We start from the raw sequence: 10662 nt of genomic DNA, 5'->3' as shown, positions 1-10662 counted from the left end.
GACTTTACACCCGGCATTTTTTGCCGCACATTGGCCAACTTTCGGGCTTAGTTCAGACTTTTTTCAAACTTGGCTTCGGGCCCTAACTTCAAGACATATTACAAGTCTAATTTTTATCTCCAATCAACTAAAAACCCTAAAAAAATAAAAAAAATGAGACGCTGCACATAAAGCACTAGCAAGCTACATACATTTTATTTTAGGTTGCGAACAGTATATGCTGCATAGCTGGTCAAGATGTATAATTTACAACGTGTTGTTGAAATAAACAACAAGGCAAGTGTGATATACAACAATTTAGGCTTTCTAAAATAAGCTAAGCACAATGCTCGTAAAATCACTAACAAAAATGTAACGTTTCATAAAACAATACACGAAAGGCACTGTTTTCTGCGTTTGTTAGTTAAAAAGTTCTCGCTAAAAAGCTATTAGTTAATGGTTTAAAGTTAGACTATGTATGCCAGTTGTAGAATATGATTCACACATTTGCAAAAAACTCAGCGCATTGCAGTTATGCAGCTCGCCTCCCTAGCACAATTGCTAAACCGAAAAGAATTATTGCTATAGCTGCATGTGGTGACTTTTTGATAAATTTGAAAGCTGTTGTCGTCTCTTCGACTACAGATGTTGTTGTTGTTTCTGCACAAAAACATATTGTGTCCAGGTGGCGAAACTACGTAATATTTTTACAAGAATTTATTATTTGTAAGCATATAAACAAAAACTGTTTTACAAACGGCGTGCGCCTATTCGCTACAAGCACAACGTTTTATGCCTTTTTATTGTTAATGCTACAGAATGAACAAAACTTACCTATAGTTGAAGTAGTTTCGGTTGTGCCTGCTGTCACGGTTGTAATGGGTTTTGTTGTGCTAGCTTCACTCGAATCGGTTGTAATAGAAGTTGACTCCGTTGCAGATGTAGTAGAAACATTTGTTGCTCTTGCTGTCGTTGTTATTGAGTTTGTAGTTGGCAAACGAAACGTAAAAAGGCGTGCATAATTTATCACCAGCGTATTGAATTGTTATATATCTTGCAAAAACGGGAATGATTTCGTAATTGTTAAATTCTTTAAGGCCTGTAAGTAGTGGTGGGATTCAGCCGGTTAGCATCGGTTCTATAGAACCGTCTCACGAAATTTTATGAGATCAGCGAACCGGTTAGCATTGCTGGTTACGGTCAAAAGACTTTTTATAATAGGACCGTTCTATTTGAGATACTGCTGGTGCCTAATTAGTTGAAACAAATATACTATACAAAAACAGTGAATGACTTTGTACTTACGATATGAAATAAAATGACACCAAAAATTAGTGTTTTAATATAAAGAATTTAGCTTGTACTTACGACTTGTGGTCCATTGAATCAAAAATCCTCTTCTGGTAACAGTTCCATCGGTCAAAAATCTTAACGTGACTGTAGAAGTTTGAGAAACAAAATCGAGTGGGGTATCAGAACCGCAAAACTCCATGCTGGTAGACTAAAAAGAATAATGATAAAAATTTTGTTTGTGTCACTCCAAAATGTTTTTCACGACAAGAGGCTACGAGTTTAGCCGAATCTAGTAAAATTAGTTATGGTGCCTCATGCGATAGGCAAACATATGAAGACCTATATTTAAATAATAGTTACCACAATCACAAATAAATACCTGGGTTTACGTCAATTTGTTTCTACAACATACAACTAAAAAATAAGCAGCTGCCAGGCATAATGTAACAAATAGGAAGCTTTTAGAGTAAAAACTGCCAGCAGAGCTGAATATTTGTTAATATAGAACTGATAGTTGCCAATAGAAAAACGATAACCGATAAAATAAAATTCATGAAAAAAACATTTTCATACCCGCATTGTTCCATCATAGATCCTCAATATATCTGATAGACAGTTTGTTAGTACCCCTGCTTCAAGTTCAAAGTCAAGAAAAGTGACCAGAATAACCTTGAATAATAAACAATAATTTAGTTTAAAAATAATTTTAGTATTCAGACGTTACCATTACAATGAATTTTAATTTAGCATTCAGTTCAACTACAAATATGTTGCATGTTACCTGATTTTCTGGTGCAATAATTTGTGTAGCGCAATCGAGGTTATTGTCATAATTTGCAGGATAATTTGGTGATGAAATGTTTCCTGATGCTTGCGTTAGCATCGGTTCTTCGCATATGTTATGCTGCCCTTTACGCAAAACATAAAAAAATTGGGAACAAAGTGTATAGATTGGAAATGTTGTCACCCACCTTTGGATGCCTGAACCAGAGACGCGACGAAAAGGAAAGTAATAAACAATGTCATTGTTAATCCCTAAATCTTTAGGCACCAATTATACTAAAAACGGTTTCAAAAAAGTTGATTTATTTTCTTTTATTTGAACTAACTATCGTTTTGTGACAGTTTGACTTCAAAATTCTGTGTCAAGGCTTTTCTTTTATAAAGCTTCTCTGTCTGAATTATAATAGTTTATGTTTTTGACACTTTTAGTGTGCAATAGTTCATCAAAAAGTTTAAAAAAGCGGAAAACTAAACGACAAGAAATCTACCACCAATAGTCTATCCTAGTCTAAATTTAATGACTTACCAGCCGTCGTTTTTGCCAAAAAAGCGTACAGTGTTACAGTAAAAAAATTCGCTAACCTAATTTTGCAACCAAACAAAGGGGATTTACATGGAGTGTTTACCGACTCAATTTTAAAGAGGAGTTTTAACAAAATTGCATGCCTTGGTAACTTTATCAACGTATGACTGGGTGTGGAATGACTTTGCACTTCGGTTGTTTGTATGTATGGTCGTCAAAAGGTTTTAGTTTAAACGCTGGCAATTATGCCACGCGATTCATGGCAAGTTTCGACATATCTGTTTGCTATTGGGATGTTAAAATGTGTCACATACATAAACTTTTTCTCCCAACTGAACTTTGTCACATAAGAAAAATCTGATTGAGTGCTGATTGCTGTCATTGTATTAAATCCAGCATTTTCAAAAAAATGGTAGCTAATGGCTTCTCAAACAGCTTTAAAATGAAACAAAGAATGTTCTACAAAGTGTGTGCGCCTATTCGCTACAAGCACAAAGTTAATACCTTGCAAATGTTACTTCATGATTTGTACCACAAACAAACTTTTGGTGCTTTTTTGATGTTGATCGTACAGAATCAAAACGTTACCTGTAGTCGAAGTAGCTTCGCTTGTGCCTTCTGTCACGGTTGTAATGGGTTTTGTTGTGCTATCTTCACTCGAATCGGTTGTGGTAGAGGTTGACTCAGTTGAAAATGTCGTAGAAACGGTTGGTTCTGTTGCTGCCGTTGTTGTGGAATTGCTAGTTGGCGAAAGACCTGTGAAAAAAGCGTGTATAATTTATTAAATTGTAACTATTTCAATTTTTCGCATACGTTTATAAATTTGAAACAAAATTTGCACTTTAGACACAGAACCAGAAAACAGCTGCAAAAACCTTACGACTGAAAAAAGCCAATTAAAAACACAGTGTTGGCACTTACGAGTTTGTATCCAAGAATTGTACTTTGGTACGCGTGTATACACTCCAGGAAACCCTGCCAGTGCACAACCTACTCCAAAAGATGTGATGCCTATAAGATACCATGTGTTCTCATCGATAAAACACACCAGTGGTCCTCCAGAATCACCCTACACAATACTTTTTGGTAAAGTATGGTCCCATTGGAGATGTTGGTGTAAATTTAGGTAAAGTAGGGAATTCTGTTTTCCACACGTAAATGCTTTTTGACTGTCATTTCACTATGTTTGTTCCTTGTAATTGTTAAACATAAAACAAAATAAGGACTCAGTTTAAACACAAGGACTACAAGTTTTACTAAGACACTACAGTTCAAAATATGGACAAATCTTAGAAATAAGGACGGTATGGTAACCTGTGTATAAATGTCATTTGATTTAGGATTTCAAATCGTCTGTAAAGTGTTGTGGTACTACTAGCTATTAGCCTCGCATCAAAATATTTCAATCGGTATGTTTGTGTTTAAAGAAGCGAAGTTCGGTCTCAAAAAACTAATACTGCGAAACTTAGACAACCAAAGTCAGAAATTGTTTTTTGGCTTGTTCTCGGGCCACAATGAGTAATTTTTTGTCTTCTTTGAATTACATACTGCATGCTTTAGATATGTGACGAAAAATAAAAACTTTTTCTGTTTAGTTATGTGCTCTAAACCAGTGCTCTTCAACCTTTTTTCCCGTTGTATACCTTTTACAATTTTTAAGCAACTTTGTATACCCTACACATAGCAATTTATAATTGTGCATAGAACGTAACAGTCTACCAATAGGTAGGCTACTTGCCTGGTCGCGTGAATTATTGTCATACAAAAGGCCAGGAGTAGACAACCTGTGGCCGTGAACATGTAAACTGAAATATTTGGCCCAGAAGCCCAGAAGCCGCATGTTTGAGACTTTTTGTAAGCACATTATGGGTAAACAATGCGAAAACAGGCATCATTAGCGTCACAATTTAGATGGTGACGTTATAAACAGTAAAGTCTGATCCCTAGACTGTTCTACGTAACAAGCTAGAAATTAAATTGGCCATCAGGCACTATTAATAAGGATTTACGATGCGGCCGTCACAGCGGAAAGGTTGTGCACACCCTGTGCTACGTCCTGTGTAAACCTAAGAAGTTGATTTAATGGCTGGCTTGTTGCTGCAATCTTTCAGCGATGTGGACATGTGGTGTGGTGTTGACTTGTTCTCAATTTTTTGTATTCACAATCCTTTACTCCAGGGCCTTTAAAAGTAAAATTTCAGAAAGTACATTGTTCAACCTTAACAGACTCCAGGGATGTGCTTATTTGCTTCATAATTCACATTATTGACGCAACAATCCCAACCTGACGCAATAATATTTACAGCAAGCAGGTCAGTCTCACATAGGTCACCAGCATGCTATGTCTTCCTGCATTTCATAAAAATAGCGATGTTTAGTAACACTGACCTCAGCTGTATTCCCTTCGTATACTTTTCTTCAGTCGTATACCCTAGTTTTAATGTGGTATACACTTGGGTATACAGTATACCCGGTTGAAGAGCACTGCTCTAAACCACGAAGACCCATTTTCAGTGAACTCTATTTACTGATCACTAAATACCCGATATGATGGAAAATTTCAAGTATAATGGAAACTATTGGGAAATTGCTTTTATTGTTTACCGAACACGAGTCGACTCCTCCTCTTTCATAATCCCCAGCGCAAATCTGAGTTTCCATTAAGCCTTCGTAAGCATTACGGCAAGTCTCTAGGTTAATAATAGAAACCCGGACCTGGTGTAAGGCTGAAGGTAAGTCCCGATTTACCGCTACAAAGCAATTAGAAATTGTTGTGAAAGTTGAACATAAAGAAAGTTGAACATAAAGTTGATTTACCCAGGCGTCCCCAGCCGGTTGTGACACAAGTTGTACCAGGTGAAATATTAAAGGTTTCTGTGTCTTCAGGGATGCAAATTGGTCTAACATTGCTGCTGAATATTAACGGCTCGTCGAGTTGAACTAGAGCAATATCGTTCATAAAATTGATCCTAAAACATAAAGTTGTCGTTCGATTATGTCTTAAAGGCAAAATGCTCGTGATTTTTGAACCCAAGTATTTCGAAACTGTTTAGCAAGTGAGCTATTTACGAAGGACAACTGGGAAGTAATAAAGAGCAGAATTGTTGTTGAACTGACCTTTCATACTCTTCGTGGTTTATAATTCGTATAGATGATCTGTTTTGAAATCCAGTAGTAGGTGGCCAACTATGAACACCAGCATAAACCGAAACAAACCTAAACACAGAAGACATTAATCTTTGCACCATTCAGAATTGGGTTAGCAGGTTAAATCCAATACTTTTTAAATGCATGGGATTCCAGTTGGTACCTTTTCAGCTTGCGCTCTTACAACTTATCCAGAATAACCACAAGTGTTTGTGTTTAGATTTAAACTAGCCACAATTATTACGTAATGTAAGTATAGTAGCAAACACGAAAGAGTGAAGGACAAACTTTACAAGGCAAAGGGCACATTCAAAAAATAAAACGTCTAAAAGACACAATGAAAGTTCCTGTAATTGAAGCTAGCTTTAAAGAAAAAGAAACACAAATCGCTTTGAACATAACTTCGCTCGAATCAAATTAATTGCGATTTAAGAGGCCTCATCAACTTTATTATTGAGCCCAAGCAGTACTGTTTTAGCACAGTTTGTTTCACATGTTTAACCTACGTTTCATCTATAAAACAATGTGCAGCGCTGACGATCCATTCTGAGTTTATAATTGATCCTCCACAGAGCCCACCAGACGGAAATACGAGTCTTACTTGCCAAGGCCATGATCCTGGCACCTGTTCGTTGCCACCCACAATTCTTGTATCCTGAATCGAGTGGCAGTTGTCACTTGACATGACAGGTGGCATAGACTTTGTTCACTTAACTTACCCATAAAAATTGAGGTGCCACGTTGGGTTTTCCGCATTCGGCAAAATTTGTGCTGTCAAGTGCTAAAAATAAAACCACGAAAAAAAATATTTTCGAGTGTTTTTACTTTTCTGTCCTCTTTTGTACTCATTCTTTTGCAATTTTATGAATTAAATGTCAATTACAGACTCTTCTAAGTTAGCCATTGCCGATGTTTTATTAAAAATGTATTCAAAAATTACTGACTCTAATTAAACTTCCCAGTATACCACGTTTTAGCTGTACAATCTCTCAACATCGCATAAAAAAACATGTTCTGTTACGCATTGCTAAAATGCTAATAACAAACAATAATGCACTTCAGTGCAAAATTGGGTGATGCATTTTAAATCAAGCTTGACTTTGATAATATTATTTACCGCATTCAATTTCATCGCTGTCGTCATTGCAGTGACGTACTCCATCGCATTGTTGCGTCAGCGGTATACATTCTCCGTCCCAACACGTAAACTCAGTGCTGGCACATCGTGCTAAAAACAAGAAACTTGGTCACATGACATGTTGTTTGACGTCATCATTACGCGCATTCCAGTCAGACCTGAAGCGCACCGAAGTTTCGTTTTCCGAAAAAATTTCGTCAGAACTTGCATTCTTGGAAATTTATCGCTTTGATCCATTGTTTTTAATTTCACCAAAATCGTGATTGGAGATTTGGTGGTTGGCGAACAAACAATGAATGTAACCTTGTTGTATTATAAAGAAATTTTGAAAGAAGAAACAGTAACAAGCGGAAAATGAAACATGGCGGTGCATGTAAAAACAAAAAGGGTATCAAATCACGTGGTAAACCATTTAAAGTCATAGCCACGTGCGAGATACATCTAATGGCCATTCTATTTGAGATACTGATAATGCCTATCAATTAGTTAATGACTTCGTACGGTGAATGACTTCGTACTTGTTAAAGTTTTCAAGGCCTGTAAGCGACATGATATGAAATGACACCAAAAAAACAGTGTTTCAATATCTACAATTTAGCATGTACTTACGACTTGTGGTCCATTGAATCAGGAATCCTCTTCTAGTCGAAGTTGAATCGGTCGTAAATCCAAACGTGACCATAGAACTTTGAGCGACAAAATTCCTGGGTGAGGTATCACCGCAAAACCCTATGCTGGTGTACTAAAAACAATAAAGATAAACAGTTTGTTTGTGTCACCCGAAAACGTTTTTTTACGTCAAGAGATTTCGAGTTTCTCCGAATCAAGTAAAATTATTTACGGTGCCTTATCCAATAGGCAAATACATGAAGGCCTACATTTAAACAACAGTTATCATAGCCGCAAATAAATACATGGGTTTTATGTTCAATTTGTTTGTAGCCTACAACATAGAACTGATAAATAAGCTGGCGCCAAGCGTAATGTAACAAATAGACAGATCTTCAAGTAAAAAGCTGCTAGCAGAGCTACATATTTGTTAATACAGAACTGATAGTTGCCAATACACAAAACGATAACCGGTATGATAAGAAACAAAACCCATGAAAAAAAGCATTTTCATACCAGCACTGTTCCATCATAGATCCTCAATTCATCGAATTGGCAGTTTGTTCCAAATTCAATGGAAAAGTCAAGAAAAGTGATCAGAATAACCTCGAATAATAAACAATAAGTTAGATTAAAAATAATTTTTGTATTCAGAAATAACCATTACAATGAGTTATAAGTTGGCAGTCAGTTTAATTCTAAATATGTTGCATGTTACCTGATTTTCTAGGGCAATAATTTGTTAAGTGCAATTGAGGGAATCGTTATAATTGGAAGGATAGTTTGGTGATGAGATGTTTCCTGAAGTTTGCGTTAGCATCGGTTCTTCGCATATGTTATGCTGGCCTTTAAACAAAAACATCATAAAATTAGAAAGTGTTAGAATTGGAAATGTTGTCACCCACCTTTCGATGCCTGAACCACGGACGCAACGAAGAGGTAAATAATAAACAATGCCATTTTTAATCTCTAAATCTGTAGGCACCAGTTGCACTAAAAACGGTTTCCAAAAAGTTGATTTTACTAACCGTTTTGACTACTATAGTAAAAAAAACATCAGTTTGACTTTAAAATGCTGTGTCAAGGCTTATCTTTCATAAAGCATTGCTGTCTAAATTATAATAGTTGCAATAACCCTTTAGAAAGTTTGAAAAGGCGGAAAACTAAATGACAAGAAATCTACCACCAATAGTCTCTCTAGTAGTCTAGTGTAACTTTAATGGCTTTAATGGCGAAAAAGCTTACAGTGTTGCAGTAAAAAAATTCCCCAACTTTATTTTGCAACCAAACAAAGGGATTTACAGTGTGGTGTTTACTGACTCAATTTTGAAGTGGAGTTTAAACGAAACTACATGCCCTGGCAACTTTTATTAACGGATGACTAGGCGTGGAATGACTTTGCACTTCGTTTGTCTGTATGTATGGGCTTCAAAAGGTTTGGTTTAAACTTTGGAAATTATGCCAAACATAGTAAGTTTCGGACATATCTGTTTTGCTTTTGATATGTTAAATGTTTCACATACATAAACTTTTTCTCTTTAACTCAACTTTATAATAAAAAAATTCTGATTGATGTCTCGTAGCTATCAGGGCCGTAAATACAACCTTTTTCAAAAATAGTGACTATTGGCTTCTAAAACAGTTTTAAAATGACACTATTGGTCTAAAAAGACACGGGACCTTATTCTTACTGACCAAACAAACAGACATACCTATCCAGACACCAGATCTAGATTCAATTGCTACACTGATGACTAAATTAGTCAAAAAGTTAAAACAAAAAACGTTTTGCGCCCCTGTTCATTGTAAGTCGTGAGTATAAGGTTTCACGATACGAGGCCGGGTCTTTCGGGCCGGGCCTTTCGGGCAGGGTTCGGATTCGGGTGGGTTCGGGCTTGGATTTCTTCAAAAAAACGGGCCTGATTTGGGCCTGACTTTACACTCTGTGCCAGTATTGTTTTGAATAAATTTAACTGGCAGCTAGTTGCTGGAGCCGACTTAATGTTAAGCGGCCCTAAACGCCTTGTGCAAGAACATTTGTCTATTGTGTTGGTTGTCTTGTTCTTTCCTGGTGCTTCAATGTATATGCTTGCCAATCAAACTTTCGGGCCTAAATGGACTTCTCAAACACGAATTGGGTTCGGGCTGGGTTTCGGGCTTGTACTTTCGGGTTTGAGCCTGGTTCGGGCTCCAATTTCAGACCCGTTTACAACTCTGTATGAACAGGTCTCGTCGGCCCTGTGTTTTACAAAGCACAAATAGCTGTACGAATTAGCGACTGCACCCACCTGTGGTAGAAATTGAGGGAGAAAAGATTCTCCATATAATGTTCTCGCCAAAGTACTAGATTTTTTGCCAAAAAGCTGTAATAATTTTTTGCAAATCAGCCATTTTTCAAGATAATTACTTTGTCTACTGTCAAAAATTTATGTGTGTATAACGTCCCGTGAACGCGCTCCGGTTATAGCGCGGAACGTCACACGAGAAGAGAATTAAAACGCGATTCCTAATAGCCTCCAGATAGGTGTCTTGCTGATCTTATTAGGGGAATTTTTTGAATGCAGGACAAAGAGGACGGCAAGAGACGATGGAAAACGAATAGGAAACGGTTTCAGCATAAAGCATGACATTAACACACTGCGCTTTAAATGCAGAAATATAGCACAATTCTTACCAACTGTTGTGGTAACCGTAGAGAGTAAATAGCAAGAGTATTCAACTCGCATCAATTACTGGTGCACACCTACCAGATTGGAAAGAATGGCCTGCGCGGAGGATTTATTTCGTTGCACAATGCAGTTCTATGTCGTTACAAGCCTTATCCGCGAACAATCCGCGTAAATCAGTCAAGCACATCGAAAATTACCGATCGTCACGCTTGAAATAACATTTCTATTTTACTAACGTAATCATTAAAAGTACATTTATCTGTATTTTTAGGACGTAGTTTGACTAATAAAGTGACTGTCGGCTGGGCAAGTTACATAAAATAATGTTTTCTGCATGACATATTCTAATTACTGACAGTTAAGAGCAGTTTGACAATCATAAACTATCCTTACAAACAAATCAGCAAAATGTTTGAATCGTTATGAAAATGAAAAATTGTAGAATCGAGCAGAACAGCTGCGTGTGCAATAGAGCAAAACTGAAGATTCGTCGTGTTTATTACTTTATTTAGTTGTTCTTT

General features: G+C 36.7%; 1 protein-coding gene across 1 annotated transcript; it reads right to left on the bottom strand.

The window, feature by feature from the left end:
* Positions 1-511: 511 nt before the first annotated feature.
* LOC145222541 (enteropeptidase-like) lies at positions 512-7413 on the bottom strand. The gene is made up of 14 exons (XM_080088683.1): positions 7382-7413; positions 6843-6967; positions 6445-6506; positions 6232-6380; positions 5696-5794; positions 5396-5547; positions 5183-5328; positions 3500-3647; positions 3167-3334; positions 2054-2181; positions 1846-1941; positions 1348-1480; positions 814-945; positions 512-639 (listed from the first exon to the last, which is right to left on the bottom strand). Exons 1-14 carry the CDS (start codon positions 7411-7413, stop codon positions 512-514), a joined length of 1698 nt encoding a protein of 565 aa, XP_079944809.1.
* Positions 7414-10662: the final 3249 nt, after the last annotated feature.

This window comes from Phallusia mammillata, chromosome 4, assembly GCF_965637545.1.
Source record: "Phallusia mammillata chromosome 4, kaPhaMamm4.hap1.1, whole genome shotgun sequence".
Taxonomy (NCBI): Eukaryota; Metazoa; Chordata; class Ascidiacea; order Phlebobranchia; family Ascidiidae; genus Phallusia; species Phallusia mammillata.
This window is presented reverse-complemented; position numbering and strand designations above follow the sequence as displayed.

Excerpts from the sequence above, each read along its gene's own strand:
- LOC145222541 (XM_080088683.1), bottom strand. The coding sequence starts at position 7,413 with ATGTCGCTTACAGGCCTTGAAAACTTTAACAA. Across the intron at positions 5,548-5,695 it reads AACCACGAAGAGTATGAAAG|GATCAATTTTATGAACGATA; the intron begins GTCAGTTCAACA and ends TTTATGTTTTAG. Across the intron at positions 5,329-5,395 it reads AACCGGCTGGGGACGCCTGG|CGGTAAATCGGGACTTACCT; the intron begins GTAAATCAACTT and ends ATTGCTTTGTAG.